At 41.3% G+C, this 15,742-nt stretch overlaps 1 protein-coding gene across 2 annotated transcripts; it reads left to right on the top strand.

The window, feature by feature from the left end:
* Nucleotides 1-1,667: 1,667 nt before the first annotated feature.
* On the top strand, nt 1,668-7,624 carry LOC142526602 (MLO-like protein 11). 2 transcript variants are annotated; one of them, XM_075631101.1, is made up of 15 exons: nt 1,668-2,465; nt 2,760-2,817; nt 2,913-3,112; nt 3,372-3,488; nt 3,765-3,825; nt 4,207-4,301; nt 4,570-4,644; nt 5,214-5,299; nt 5,717-5,766; nt 6,042-6,082; nt 6,241-6,411; nt 6,514-6,549; nt 6,728-6,795; nt 6,883-6,943; nt 7,016-7,624. In XM_075631101.1, exons 2-15 carry the CDS (start codon nt 2,808-2,810, stop codon nt 7,391-7,393), a joined length of 1,449 nt encoding a protein of 482 aa, XP_075487216.1. In that variant the 5' UTR covers nt 1,668-2,465; nt 2,760-2,807; the 3' UTR covers nt 7,394-7,624. The 2 variants fall into 2 exon arrangements, with proteins under 2 accessions (XP_075487216.1, XP_075487215.1); XM_075631100.1 differs by having other exon boundaries at nt 1,668-2,470.
* Nucleotides 7,625-15,742: the final 8,118 nt, after the last annotated feature.

Here is a 15,742-nt window from a genome sequence, read left to right as displayed (position 1 = left end):
CATGCCACTTATCAATTCACTCACATCATAACATAATCGGGTGGTTCCGGGAATTGGAAGGATCTTAGTAAAATAATATAAAATCAGTATTAGATTCGATTTCTTTTGCTAAATCCCTTTTGCCTATCAAAGAATTAACTCTCCCTTTTATTATAGAAATTTCAAGTCTTTTTACGGTGAGCCGTCTTGATATGATATGATATGAATATGTGATATATTAATTTTTTAAAAACCAGGATACAATATGGTTTGATCTACACTCATCAAGAAAATTTCCGAACATTTTTCCGTATTTAGAAAATCATAGAAGGCTTTTATAGTAATTTTCAATAGATTGAAAAAATAGACCGAGATAACTTATATAGTGTTTGTGAATTCGCCCCTGATTGAATCACTCTTCTTAGAAGCTCAATTGTTCAGGAACATATCGTTTGAGGACAACCAAAATAAAATAGATTGGGTCACATGTGAGACCGTCTCACGGATCTTAATATGTAAGACGGGTCAACACTACCGACATTCACAATAAAAAGTAATACTCTTAGCATAAAAAGTAATAATTTTTCATGGATGACCCAAATAAAAGAAACATTTGGGAGAAACATTTTGGAGAATATTTTTCAAGTACGTAACATATTGGACTTTCATCACATCGATTGGGAGAAACATTTCATGCATAAAAAATGATGTCAACAATTGAAAAAAAAAAATTGTACAACAATTATCATACATATATATACACATATTGTTGTCTCATGGAAGTCACATATCTGCACAATAATATGATATTGTTCACTTTAGATCTAAGTTCAAATGAAGTTATTTTTGGACTTTACCAAAAAAACTTTATATCGATAAGATATCTTATAACTCATAAGCACTCGATCTTCCTCGTATATTTCTAATGTGTGATTTTATTTGCATTTCCAACAATATCAACGGCATGAAAACAACAATTTAGAGAAAGGTCCCGACTTGATATATCATGAGCCGAGAATATTGACATTAAAAATTACAAGTGACTTTGTTTCCATATCTTTGTTCCCCCATGAACGCCGAAATTAGGTGGAAAAGGGAAAGGAAAGTAAACTTTACCCTCTTTTCTTTTCCTCCCAAGTTATTTTCGTCCCAAAAAGTAAAAACAATATTTTGGAGGACAAAAAATTGTGTGAGAAAGTCCCACATGTCGTATTTTATGAGACGAATTGGGTCCTCCATGAAAAAATATTACATTTTATGCTAAGAGTATTAATTTTTATTGTGAATATTGGTAGAGTTGACTCGTCTCACAGATAAAGATTCGTGAGACCGTCTCACAAGATACATACTCATGTAATTAGCATAAAAGATTACCATTTAATTTTATTCATTTCAAAAATATTTTTTCTCATCATTGTATACATCTCACTGTCATTACTTTTAATTAACTTTGTATGTTTTCTAAAGTATTCTATAATTTGAAATAATTAACAATGTATTTAATTTTTTAAAAAAATCTGAATAATTAAAAAAGCTAAATATGTAAACAGTCTATTCTAACGTAATGGACATAGTAGGACCAGCCACCTTTATTGTGCCACTCCCAATTGGTGGGAAAGGTGACAGAAACCTCTGCCGGTGGAGGTTCAATCCGTGTTATTTAATGGACGGGAGGGGAAATTAGATTAATCGTGGACAATTATAAATAATAAAATAATAAATGCACCTGTTCCAGCTCATTGTACCGAGACGACAGAGATCGGAGATTTGCTGCTTTTTATTAGCTACAAAAACACTACGTGGAGGAAAGTTCATATCTTTTTCTTCTCCAATCCCCTGTCAAAACTCGAAAGGGCGAAGAATAATAAACGGGTTTCTCATTTCACTTGGAGAGCTGAAAGTCATTGATTCGTTGCTGGCAAGAACAAATCTTTCTCGGTGTTTGTTATTGACCATTCTTGAAGTTCAACCCAGAGCACACCCATTCTCTTGCAACGTTCTATTTGGAAGTGCAGTTGAGACTATATATTTTTCGGATCTGAAAAGGTGTAATCTTGGAAGTCAGTTCTTGGCAACAGCAGGACGTTATTTATTCCAAACAAATACACCTACTAGTGGGGGCTGGGTACAAGGAGAATTAGACCGACTTACACTTTTTAAACCCTTTTGGTGTTCATGGAATCCTTTATGTTGTAATGGATGCTACGCGGGTTCTCATTGTAGTTACGCGGCAGAGTGTTGATATTTTAGCTTTTACGTCAGACGGGTTGTGATAATCTCGTGGAAGGAATTGATTGCGGGAGTTCTTTGAAGCTTTAGAGCTTGAAGTTCGGTACTTAGATTGTCTGAATCCAAACCATTAGGAATGTCCGAAAATACCGCAGAGCTGAGGTCACTCGCCCTGACGCCGACTTGGTCTGTTGCTACTGTATTGACCATATTTGTCGCTGTTTCACTGCTTGTGGAGCGCTCGATTCATTGGCTGGGTAATGTGAGTTGCATTCATCTCCTCTTTGAATCCACCAAATTTGTTCTTGTTTCAAAAAATTTCTTTGAAGCACCTGTTTCAAATTTGAGTTTTTACGTTCGGATGAAACTCCGACGAACTTATCGAGTTGTTTTTCAGGAAATGCTTTTAGATTTCAGGAGTAGCTGATTAAGAACAATTTTATACGCAGGCTTTCATTAAATTGCCTTTTAGGATGCAATAGTTTGATAACTTTGGTCAAAATTAAGTGGCTTTGAATTAAATTTGTCAGCTTTTGTTTCTGTGATTTCAGTGGTTGAAGAAAACTGATAGGAAACCTTTGCTTGCTGCTGTGGAGAAAATGAAGGAAGGTGATGTCAAATTTTTCGTGTATTTTGAAACTAAATGATGTTCCAAACCTTTTCCTGGCTTCTAACTCCGAGCTTGTTTTGAAACCTGCCTACAGAGTTGATGCTTCTTGGATTCATATCTCTCCTACTAACAGCAACTTCAAACATTATATCTAATATATGCATACCATCAAAGTTCTATGATGGCGCATTCGCCCCCTGCACAAGACATGAAGTCGGCGAGGAAAGGGAGAATAATGGCTTAAAGGAGGGCAGACTTCTGATGACCGGTCTTAACAGGAACACCTGCCGAGAGGCAAGTCAGTTCTAGAGAAGCAATTGTGTTTTCTTTGGTCATTTGAGACTCCCACGATGGATAAATCAACTATGTTTCATTGTTTATCATCACAATTATATGGTCCTTATGTATTGGTCATTGCAAATTAGAGCTTTTCTTATCTATTGTTCCAACAATTTAGTCATATGCTCCTTTGTTTTCCTTTCCGAGTTCATATGTAATATACTTTCCGCATTTCAGAAAAACCTAAGTTTATTGGGTTTGACTTGTCTTACAGAATTACGAGCCATTTGTTTCGTATGAAGGTCTTGAGCAACTCCACCGATTCATCTTTGTTATGGCAGTTACACATATATCTTACAGCTGCTTGACTATGTTGCTGGCAATTGTAAAGGTAGTATATCGAATTTTCAGATTACTCATCTACATACTACTCATAGTTGTTTAAAGCAGCCAATCTCGTCTTGTTTTAACTGAAACATGCTATCTTCCATATTTATCTTCCAATTTATTCTATCATCTCAACTTTTGGAATTATCAGGGCCCTGATAGGTAATTATGTTTAGTTTAGAATCGCATAAGAGTTCAAGTTTCTGATTTTAGTACCTTTCGCTTTAATTTTTTGTCTCTTCATAGGTTCTAATATGTAGGTGCTCATTACTCATGCCAGATTCACAGCTGGAGAACATGGGAGACTGAGGCTCGCATGGACAGATATAATACATTAAGCGGTAATATAGAGCACTTTTTTTAGTCCTTGGACATATTCGTTGCTTCCTTTCCCATTTTGATCACTATATCTTAAACGAATTGAGGATATCTTTGCAAGGTGAAAGAACTTACCCTTTATCGGCATACACTAGCTATTAATGGATATGAAAAATTTCGAAAATTTCTACATTATTCATGACTAAAATTCTACTAATAGTTGAGATGAGACAATGAATTTCTTCACATGCATCTGTCACTCTCTCCTAGCACTAGTTATTACCTCGGTATAGTGAGGATCAAGTGTCAACAGTAGACTATAGGATCAAAGAGTGAAGTTCTGTTCTATTAATTAGAAATTTGGAAGAAGTTAAGACCGATCTGCGTCAATTTCTTGTTTGCAGAAATCACGACGGCCCTGACAATGCGTAGGCAATCAACCTTCGTCAGAGTCCATACATCAAATCCTATGGACAGGAATAGATTCCTTGTTTGGGTGGTAGGTGCACTTGTCTGCTGCTGCTCTCTTCTTTAGTTTATGTTCGTAAATATATTATATCTTCTTGTTATGTGGTATGTCTATTTAAATAATTGCATCATTGCACATTTCTGTATGACAAACAATCCCAAATGGCACTGTGAAATGGTTTTGTTTCTTTTGGTTTCATTCGGTTTTGTTCCTCGTTCATATTTAGCTAAGAAGGATGCTTGATTAGAAACTAACATCACTTTGTTCTGATTGAGATTAAAATGGCTTGAATGTCCAGACTTGTTTCTTCCGTCAGTTTGGGAGGTCAGTGGTCCGTGCAGATTACCTTTCACTTCGCCAGGGATTCTTTGCGGTATGTAAAAGTCAGAGCAAATGGTGAACAAGGCCACTTCTTTATCCTATTTTTTTTTAATGTAATTACTCGTAATTTAAAATTTTGATCGTTGTTTGCTTTGAGAATAATTTTTCACAAGGTACCTCCACAATGTCAGCAATAAATTAGGGCTATTTCTTGTTCTAGAATTTAATTATTGATTTCACTTATTACTTTTTAGACATTTACTATGCGAATGAGATTCAATATGAAGATCACAAACCGTACAAAGTTATTATACTCTATGATAATCTGTTTCATGTGTTTTATCTTTTCAAACCTCGCAGTAGTTCATGTCACCTTGTCAGTTGTATATTGTAAAGGCTCACATAATTTTCCACGATAATCATTTAAATGATTCTTACGTTGATTTGAATATGTACTGTATATGTCTTTTCTTCTTTTTTTCATCTCCTCTGGAACTTTGAGGTGATATGTATTGATCAAATTTATTTATTTATCGATTGCAAAATATTCTGTCTTCCTATAAGAATCAGTTATTAATAACATCTCTGTTTACTTCTGCTCATTCTTTTAAATTATGGCAGAATCACAACCTTCCGTCAACATATGATTTTCACAGCTATATGATTCGCTCCATGGAAGAAGAATTTCAACGGATTGTTGGTGTCAGGTAAGAAAGAATATCACGTAGAAGCTTATTATTTACGTTTATGGCTTTTGATGTTCTTTTACTTCTAAAGAAAACTAAAAGGCAGAATTTCTTTATTGCTATTTGATTAGAATGCAAAAACATAACAGTCCATGTGTTCTGTTCGCCAATGATCTCTTTCATATACCCTTTTAGTGCTGTAAATCATGGACTTGTCTACTGTAAATGATTGTTATGAAGGTGACCTGGTATTAGTTTCTCCATTCTGATCATTATGTTGCAACATGGTCATAAATTGGTAGATTTTTTGAAAACACGAGGTGTAGCATAGCTGTCTTGATCTATGTAGGCAGTCCATTTACATGAATCCAGTTTTTCCTGATCTCTATGGTTTTCTATGGGAACCTTGTGACATTCTTTTCTGTTTATTATTTACAGCGCTCCACTCTGGGGATTTGTTGTAGCGTTTATGCTGTTCAATATAAAAGGTAAGTGAATCAAAAGCTACTATATTTTTTGGCTCACCTTTGTTTGGCCAATTTCAAAATGTGTACCTCAAATCCGAATCACCACCTCCCTCACCAGTCAGGCTTCCATGTTGGCTCTTATTTTTGGCTAACAATCGGAGCTTATGCTCTTATGGTGGATGACTTAATGATAACTTGCACTTTGCGTTCTTACATTTGCTCCTTTTATGTGGTCTAAAATCGATGAGAAGGGATGGACAGGCTAATTTGTCTTAAGTTATCTTTTTGAATTGCAGGGTCTAATCTCTATTTCTGGATTGCACTAATTCCTGTGACTGTAAGTTCCTCTAACCGGCAGTTAAAACTTATATAAGTTTTCATATTTTATTTGGTTCATTTCTTGAGGATATTGTGATTTCTTCCTTCTTGCCATGCACAGTAAGAGAGGAATTGCTCTTTTGCCATCATTATAACATGATTTGTCACGTTTTGCAGCTTGTTCTTCTTGTGGGCGCTAAACTGCAACATGTTATAGCAACCCTGGCACTGGAGAGTGCAGGAATAAGTGGGAGTTTTTCCGGTCTTAAGTTCAAACTCAGAGATGAATTGTTTTGGTTCAATAAGCCAGAATTGTTGTTGACCTTGATTCATTTTATCTTATTCCAGGTTGGCCAGTAAAATTCTAATCATGGAACAATAATTTTGATGTTCAAAATTCTCTTGATACATATCCATATGGTGATACTAACCCTTCTATGATACTTGCAGAATGCATTTGAGCTGGCTTCCTTTTTTTGGTTCTGGGTACTCTTTCTTCCTTTATGTTGCTTTGCTTCCTTCGTATACAATTTAAATTAACTTGGAAACCGTACGTTTAAGAAGCTAAGTTAAAGTTATAACACTGGAAGCCTGTGGAATGTTTTGTTCTTTTTTGTCAACCAGATGAATGTTAGTTCTCTTATATCTGTACCTTCGAACGCAGTGGCAGTTTGGATACAATTCATGCTTCATAAAGAACCACTTGCTTGTTTATATACGTCTGTTCGTGGGGTATGCATAGATTTTTAAGTTGTTACGACATATTGAACCTTCTGTTATTACCTTTCACGAGTCTCAGAGTTTAGCTTCTGTCGTCAGGTTTTCCGGACAGTTTTTGTGCAGCTACAGCACCTTACCACTCTATGCACTTGTTACTCAGGTATTCTGCATATTAAACAACTGTAGAAAAATTGAACATTGAGTAAATATAACGGTATGTTTTATTTCTTAGATGGGTACAAACTACAAAGCAGCCTTGATTCCAAAAAGAATTAGAGAAACAATCCATGGATGGGGAAGGGAAGCTAGGAGAAGGAGAAGGCATGGCCATTTCACTGACGATTCCACTGTGCACACAGACACGAGCACAGTAGCATCAGTCGAGGAAGATGATAATCACTTGCCAGATAGTCCTATATTTGCTCCCGAAAAAGGTGCAGAAATCGAGTTGCAACCTCATGCTGTCATTAGCATTGATTTGCCATTTACTGACCAGAGTTCTAGTCAGATTGGTGCTCCTTTCTTTCGGCCCTCAGCTTCAGTTTCTTCCCCTTCTTCTTTAAGAATTTTGCCAGAAATGATACCAAGGTCTTCTTCAATGCCACGATAAAGTAATGGATAGGAAAATTCAGAATCAGATATATTGTAGTAATCATGTAGATGAATGAATGGCCGTTTTGCATCTTTATTGTTAAATACCAGTCGGAGAAGCTTAAGCAGATAGGCAAGATAGATTGTAAAATATTTATATAATGATTTCAAGAATTCTATATTCTTCATTTCAACATATAATTGTATCACTTTATTTCGAAACCATAAATGAAAATGGCTGTTGTACCTACTATTATTTCTCCGTATAACCTCACCGCTATACAGAGTTCACAGTTTAGTTCATGGACCAGAGTTCACAGTTTAGTTCATGGAGTGAGTTCTTGGAAACATCTTCCTGCATTTGGCCATCCGAGCCTGGTTGTTCTGCCTGATTCTTACCATCTAGTTCGGTCATCTGTTCGAGCTGTGTCTCTTTGTCTGAATGACTGGGCTTTGAATCATTGTCGGCATTCAATTTGGGATCGCTATGAATTTCATCATTTTCAGTTTTCTTGATAATAGGTCGTGAGTTCATCGTGACTGTCTTGTGGGCTCGGTGGGACCTGCGAGTGGGCCATTTGTGGTCTCGGCGGGACCTGCGAGTTGTCCCAATAATGCGACCCGACTTGTGGTTTTGGTGGGGCCTGCCAGTTAGCCCAACGTTGCGCAGAAACTTTATGTTGTCCGTAAACTGACGAGCACCCGACGGGGCAACAATTTGAAACTGGTGGGCAAGAAACTGGGCAACAAGTTGGAGGCGGGGGATAGTAGCAGCCGCCCTGATAATTTCCACCTCCACCACAGGTGTAGCCGCAACCACAACCTCCGTTGCCACCACAGTAGCCACCACCACAACCAAAGTTCCCACACCCGCCACAATAGCTGCCACCACCACCACCAAAATTTCCACACCCGCCACAATCTTCATTTCCTCCACAATTGCCACCGCCACCACCTCCAGAACCATGACTACCTTTGCCGCCAGATTGCCACTTGGAGTCATCTAAGCTGGAAATACCACCGGTGCTCTGTGTATCCTGGAAATTAGACGGTGCAATCTTTGGCTTTTCAACATCTGAAGAGTCAGTAAGTACCCTACGAGCAGAGCAGAAGCTCAAGTATAACAAAACCAAGAATCCCACATGTGCAAAACCCATAGCTGTTGCCATTTAAGAAATATTTCTTAATTTTTCTTATCGATGATATGAAAACATATGCAACGAGCTTTATAGTGTTGGAAAACAAGCCATTTTAGTTACCTAGCAGTACGAAATTTCAGCAGTCTTTTGGGTTAGCACTCTCCATCCTCTTCCCACTTCTTGAAAGCACTTAGAACTCGTGATCGTTGCATGGATAGTGGTAGTTATAATTTTGTACTACAATAATTTATTAATTGCAGAGTTCTATTTCTGTACCCCCATTTTTCCAAATGTTATCCCGGTTTAAACGCAAAGAAATGAAATTTCTGCTCCAGATTTTATTGTTAGAGTTCAATGAATTTTAATATTTTGAAGTTTGAACGGATATATACCAAAGTGTAAATTATGTAATAATTAAAATTTAAGGCGGATAGCAAACTGTAAATAAAATACAAAAATGCTAGTCTTTACTATTTTTTTAAAAAGAAATTATACTTCTTTATTACTAATTAAATTGGAGTGTAATATAATAATAACTTTTTTTATAAAAAAATTCTAATAATAATAACTTTTGGACTAACCAATTGTATAGTTTTTAAAATAACATAATTGAAGAATCACAATAATATCTTTACTTTCATAATGATTTGAAAAATCCTTCTCATTCTTACTACATAGCTTTCAACAACTCACAGATTTGAAATACTGGCGAAGTGAAACTTTAAGACGATCCGAATTCAAACTTTCATTTGGCTTTAAATATAGGACATAGTATGATCGTGTTTATTGATTGGGTCATTGTGCAGGCGTTGTCTTCTTCTGCCTCATATTCTTCTAGTCTGGGGTTGATTATAATTTTTTTTATCATCTTAGCTCTAGATATACAGTCTTGCACTTTTGTTTTTGAGAAGATCGGCGAACCAGGCTTGATACTCACGGGAAATTTAGGGTCCGATCCACGCAAGCGTCACTAATCCAGACACGGGCTTCAAAATTACCCTGGGCCTGAAATCACAAATAAGACCGTTAGGAGGGGGCCATGAGGGTGTCCCGGCGTAGCCCCTCCGACGCTTAAGTCAAAGACTGAGGATATATGGGGGGAGCAGCTAAGGGCGCTGCTGAAAATAATACAGTGAATCCAATAATCATACGCTCCAACCTGGTATTTATAGAAGAATACCTGGGCTTGTCATGGGACATTCACCTGTGGGCCTTAATGATGGGCCGGGAATTTGGGCCGGATCTTGATGGGTTCATCCCTGGGTATCACCAGTCTCCCCCTCCCGAGTCGAACTGAATCGTAGGTTCAAAGTTCGATTGATTGCGTTGTTCTCGGTTTACAACACGTGAGTTGTGCATTTTCTTCCAGCCCTCCGTCAGTCTCCAAAAAGTTGGAAACAAATCAAATATCAATCCTAGCACCGCTTCATCATCACCTCGCCGCCTGCACGCCAGCCCCAACAGCGTGCGTCCGCCCTTGCGCGCCTCGCCCCCTCGCGCACTCGCCCGGCGCCCTCGCCCCGCGCGGCCGCACAGCTCCCGCGCGCCACGCCCTCACCGAGCTCGTCCGGCGCCCTGCCGAAGCACTCGCCCCCTCGCGCACCACGCTCGCCTGCTCGCCTGGGCGCCGGCTCGCCCGCGTGCCACAGGCTCGCCCTCAAGCCCTCGGCCATGCCTTCACCCTAGCGCCTGCTCGCCAGCGCCACGCCAGCTCGCCCGCACCCCGCAGCTCGCCCGCCACTCCAGCTCGCCCCTAGCCCCTCGTCTGCCGCTCTAACCCTTGCCCGCCAAGCGTCTGCTCGCCGCGCGCCCGAGCGCCACACGCCAGCTCGCCCGCCACTCCGGCTCGTCCGAGCGCTTGCTCGCCCCCGCCACGCCACGCCAGCTCGCCGAGAGCCTGCCCGCCCGCCACTCGCTTGCCCTCACGCCTTCGGCCACGCCTTCGCCTCGTCCAATACGTTGAGAAATTTGATATATTCCCTTGCGAATGATTGTGTGATTTCTGAAAAAATTATGGGGGCGTTGCCCCCACACCCCCACGACCTGACCGGGCAGGTCGATCCCCGTAAACTCTGCTCCCCGTAAACATCTTTTGTTATCGCCTAACCAAATAAATTTTTCTCTTCCCAAACTTTGCTCCTCTGCTAGGCGATGCCTTAGCAGGAAAATAAAAACTCAACATCTCCACCCTCTAACTCCTCTGCTAGGTGACACCTTAGCAGGAAAAATAAGTTTAATTCTCCTCATCCACTCTTCTCCTCTGCTAGGCGATGCCTTAGCAGGAAAATAACATTTTTCTCCTCCCAAACTCTGCTCCTCTGCTAGGTGATGCCTTAGCAGGAAAATAAAAATTCACTACCCCCACCCTCTAGCTCCTCTGCTAAGCCGGGTCTTAGCAGGAAAATAAAATTCAACTCCTCCATCTAACTCCTCTGCTAGGTGATACCTTAGCAGGAAAATTTAAATTCAACACCTCCACCCTCTAACTCCTCTGCTAGGCCGGGCCCTAGCAGGAAAATAAAATTCAACTCCTCCATCTAACTCCTCTGCTAGGTGATACCTTAGCAGGAAAATAAAATCAACACCTCCATCCTCTAACTCCTCAGTTAGGCGATGCCTTAGCAGCAAAATAAAATTCAACGCGCCCACTCTCTAACTCCTCTGCTAGGCGATGCCTTAGCAGGAAAATTAAATCAACACCTCCATCCTCTAACTCATCTGCTAAGCCGGGCCTTAGCAAGAAAAATCAAACTCTCACCTCATCATCTCATAACTCCTCTGCTAAGAGGGGACTTAGCAGGAAAATAAAATCAACACCTACACCCTCTAACTCCTCTGCTAAGCCAGCTAAGCCGGGCCTTAGCAGGAAAATAAAATCAACACCTCCACCCTCTAACTCCTCTGCTAAACCAGCTAAGCCGGGCCTTAGCAGGAAAATAAAATCAACACCGCCATCCTCTAACTCCTCTGCTAGGCGATCCCTTAGCAGGAGAATAAATTCAACGCGCCCACTCTCTAACTCCTCTGCTAGGCGATGCCTTAGCAGGAAAATAAAATCAACACCTCCACCCTCTAACTCCTCTGCTAAGCCGGGCCTTAGCAGGAAAATAAAATTTTTCTTTTCCCCAACTCTCTCCTCTGCTAGGCGATAAACTTAGCAGGAAAATAAAACTTCTCCTCATCCCCAACTCCGCTCACCCCCTAACTACTCTGCTAGGCGACACCTTAGCAGGATGACAAAGATTCTCCACCCTCACCCCTAACTCCTCTGCTAGGTGACACCATAGCAGGAAAATAAAATTCAACGCGCCCACCCTCTAACTCCTCTGCTAGGCGATGCCTTAGCAGGAAAATAAAATTCAACGCCTCCACCCTCTAACTCCTCTGCTAGGTGATACCTTAGCAGGAAAATAAAGATTCTCCACCCTCACCCCCTAACTCCTCTGTTAGGCGATGCCTTAACAGGAAAATAAAATTTTTCTCATCCCCGACTCTGCTCCCTTCTAGGCGATGCCTTAACAAGAAAATAAAATTCTTCTCCTACACTCTGCTCCTCTGCTAGGCGATGTCTTAGCAGGAAAATTTAATTCATTTCATCCTCACAATACAACAACATCCACAAACTTAATATAAGAACTTGGCTTTATTAACTTTCAGCTGATAACATAAGATAAATTCAGAAACAAAATACAGCAAAATTCACGTCAAGATTAAAATTCTCTAAGATGATAAGTGCTCCTGGGCCTCTTTAGAGCATTAACCAGCGCATTCTCCAACTTTCTACTCTGCTCCTCTTGTATCTCCACAGAACAAAGTTACCCACTTAGAAGCTTCTGCGAATGACTCTACAACTGTAAGACTGAGCTCAAGACCTCTCTTTTCTTCTTCCTTCACGATTCTTTCATAACAACGACGTGCGACTTTTTGGTCCCCGCACAAGACTCCAACTCCCTTTCCCACAGGAAACTTAAGCTTCTGATGATAAGTGGAAGCTACGACTCTAAAATCCTTTAAGGCTGGCTGCCCCAGGATTCCATTATACGATGAGGGAGTATTCACTACGGTAAATGTTACCATCTTTGTCACCCGCCGAGAGTCACGTCCCAAAGATAGGGGAAGAGTAATCTGACCCAGCGGCGGGATGGCATGTCCTGCAAACCCATACAGCGGGGTGGAGACCGGCTCAAACTCAAATTCTTCCACCTTCATTTGATCCAACGTGCTCTTGAACAAGACGTTCACGGAGCTTCCATTATCAATAAATATCCTTGCCACATCATAATTGGCAATAGTGGCCGTCACCACCAAAGCATCGTTATGTGGAGTCACAACGCCTCGGAGGTCTTCCGGCCCAAAGCTGATGACGGGGTCTTGTGGTAAGTCTGCACCACTATATATCTCAAAGTTCTCCAATTTTCTCTCATGTGATTTCCGAGCTCGACCATAGCCTCCATCGGTAGCACCGCCCGAGATCATATGAATCATTCCTCTCGTAGGGTGATTATCCTCATTCGTTCCCCTCCTCGGTTCGACGGGCTCCTGAAGGACATCTTGACCTCGACCTTCCCCTCTCTGCTCCCCAACCCCCTGATTTATCTATGGAGGGCCTTGACCACGTCTAGGGGACGGGTGAGACCTCGGTCGACTCCCGGATGCAGATCCTTCTCGTCTGTCCCGCGAAGGAAATCTAGCACTGCACTCAACCCTTCGTGACTTCTCCCACCTCCTCGTGGGCTCCCTCACCTCCATCACCTCGTCACGACTCCTATCCAGGGGAACATGTGATGAGAATTGTCCTCTACTTCTAGTTCTGTCTTCCTCTCTCTCCCCCGCACCCCTCTTCCTTCCTCCTTTCTCCACTCCCTCAACTCTACTTCCTCCGTGCCGGTTCTCCATCCTTCTATACCGTTGGGCATCTTCCAAGTTTATATATTTCTCAGCTCGAGCCAACAGTTCATCAAAGCTTGACGGGGGCTTCTTGACCAGCGACTTGAAAAACTCCCCTCCCCTCAATCCTTGTGTGAAGGCACTTATCATGATGTCAGGAGTAGCCGCTGGTATTTCCAGCGCTGCACTGTTGAAACGCTGGACAAATTCTCGTAAAGTTTCATTCTCTTGCTGCTTCATCACGAACAGGCTCAAATAATTTTTCTGGTGCCTCTTGCTGCTAGCAAATCGGTGCAAGAAGGCAGCTGAGAAGTCCTCAAAAGAACGTATAGAGTTGGGCTGCAAAGTGTTAAACCACTGCTGGGCTGACCTCACTAACGTGCCCAGAAAAATCCTACACCTAACTCCATCTGAATATTGGTGCAACAGAGCCGCATTCTCAAATCTCCCCAAATGCTCTTCGGGGTCGGTATGTCCATCATATTCTCCAACATTCGGTTGTCGGAAACTCGGGGGAAGTACTTCTTTCAGAATGGCAAGCGAAAAAAGACTTCCTTTCTTGGGGGCCGGCGCTCTACTTCCCACCTGTTGTCTCAACATCCGTATTCCCTTCCACATCTCTCCAATCTCTGCATTCCCTTCGCTTGGGAGGGGCTGGGTCTCTTCAATTCTACTCTGCTGGCCCTCAACATTTTTCTCTCGCTCCTGGCGAATGGCCTGCTCTTCAATGAACACAGCTTATTGGTTCCTCTTCATAGCCTCATCCACTGTCCGAGTGATAAATTGACCCAACTGCTCCAGGGTCAAGTTCCCCACATTTTCATTAGGACGGGGTTGCTCGACCCTGGTCTCTTGACGAGGTTGTTCAGTTCTTGTCTCCTGATGGGGTTGTTCCTGCCTCGCCTCAGCATGAGACTGTTCGGGTCCCCTCTGAGGACGCGATGACACTGAGTTAACTCTTCTACTCCCTCGCCTCCCTACCATCTCTACGTCTCAACTCAGATATTCCCACAGACGGCGCCAAGTGATACTCACGGGAAATTTAGGGTCCGATCCACGCAAGCGTCACTAATCCAGACACGGGCTTCAAAATTACCCTGGGCCTGAAATCACAAATAAGACCGTTAGGAGGGGGCCATGAGGGTGTCCCGGCGTAGCCCCTCCGACGCTCAAGTCAAAGACTGAGGATATATGGGGGGAGCAGCTAAGGGCGCTGCTGAAAATAATACAGTGAATCCAATAATCATACGCTCCAACCTGGTATTTATAGAAGAATACCTGGGCTTGTCATGGGACATTCACCTGTGGGACTTAATGATGGGCCGGGAATTTGGGCCGGGAATTTGGGCCGGATCTTGATGGGTTCATCCCTGGGTATCAAGGCTATTTACGCCTTATCTAAGAGCACTGGTTCTATGTTTGGTCTTTTTAGGCTAGTTTATTCCATCACCAACTTTTATTTCTGATGCAAATGTTCCCAGACTTGCTGTAATAATATGCTTTAATCACTATAAATCCTAGCGTGTGCCAACAATATGAAGCAGACACGTAGTGAAAAAAGAAAAAGAAAAGCATGAATTCAAGACGATTTGACCAGAACTGAAAAATCTGTGAAGTAGTAGCCATGAAGTTGATGTCTTGGTGTGGGAACTGGGGAAGTGGGAAGAAAAATATCAAGAAGTAGGATAACAAATACTGATGCCAGAGATAAACTTTGGGCCTTTCGAACTTTTTAGTAACTCGATGAAGTTGGATAAAGCAATTCGATTACATAGAACCATTCATAAATAAAGCTGAGATATCAAATCAGGAGTGAATCAGTCTCATCAGGGTAAATGAATGAAAGTAGCAGAACAATCTTATTTCCCTGCATCTTCATCCCTCAAGGATTGGGACATCATTTCTCTTTATCTTGCAGTTTTCTTTCAGCAGCTACTATGTAAAGGCATGAACAAGTAGATGTCCAAAAGATATGAGGAAGATGGAAATAGAAGCGGGTAATGTAAATATTCCACCTCCCCAATAAGAATACAATTTACAACAAAGTGAAGCTTATAACATGCAGCGAGAATGCCAAAGAATCGGAAAATTAAGTTCTCTGATAGCATGACTTAACTAGTCTGGAATTCTACATAACCACGACTTCTTGGTTTCTTTGAACCACCAAAATCCTAACTTGCTGATTTTGAACTCCAACAATACGGATACCCACATGGTAATGTAGCCTATGTTAAATTTTTTTTTTACAAGAAACTTTTGTGAAACCCACAATCTCATCATTTCATCCTTTTCCCCTAGATGTGCATAAAGCGAAATCAAATGATTATATCCCATCGCATCTC

This window comes from Primulina tabacum, chromosome 15, assembly GCF_025594145.1.
Source record: "Primulina tabacum isolate GXHZ01 chromosome 15, ASM2559414v2, whole genome shotgun sequence".
In the NCBI taxonomy this organism is placed as follows: Eukaryota; Viridiplantae; Streptophyta; class Magnoliopsida; order Lamiales; family Gesneriaceae; genus Primulina; species Primulina tabacum.
This window is presented reverse-complemented; position numbering and strand designations above follow the sequence as displayed.

What these genes read in the sequence shown, in the direction of transcription:
- LOC142526602 (XM_075631100.1), top strand. Translation starts at nt 2,345, where the DNA reads ATGTCCGAAAATACCGCAGAGCTGAGGTCACTCGCCCTGACGCCGACT. An exon ending in CAACGGATTGTTGGTGTCAG is followed by an intron (nt 5,300 to 5,716) that starts GTAAGAAAGAAT and finishes TATTATTTACAG; the next exon opens with CGCTCCACTCTGGGGATTTG. An exon ending in TTCATTTTATCTTATTCCAG is followed by an intron (nt 6,412 to 6,513) that starts GTTGGCCAGTAA and finishes TGATACTTGCAG; the next exon opens with AATGCATTTGAGCTGGCTTC.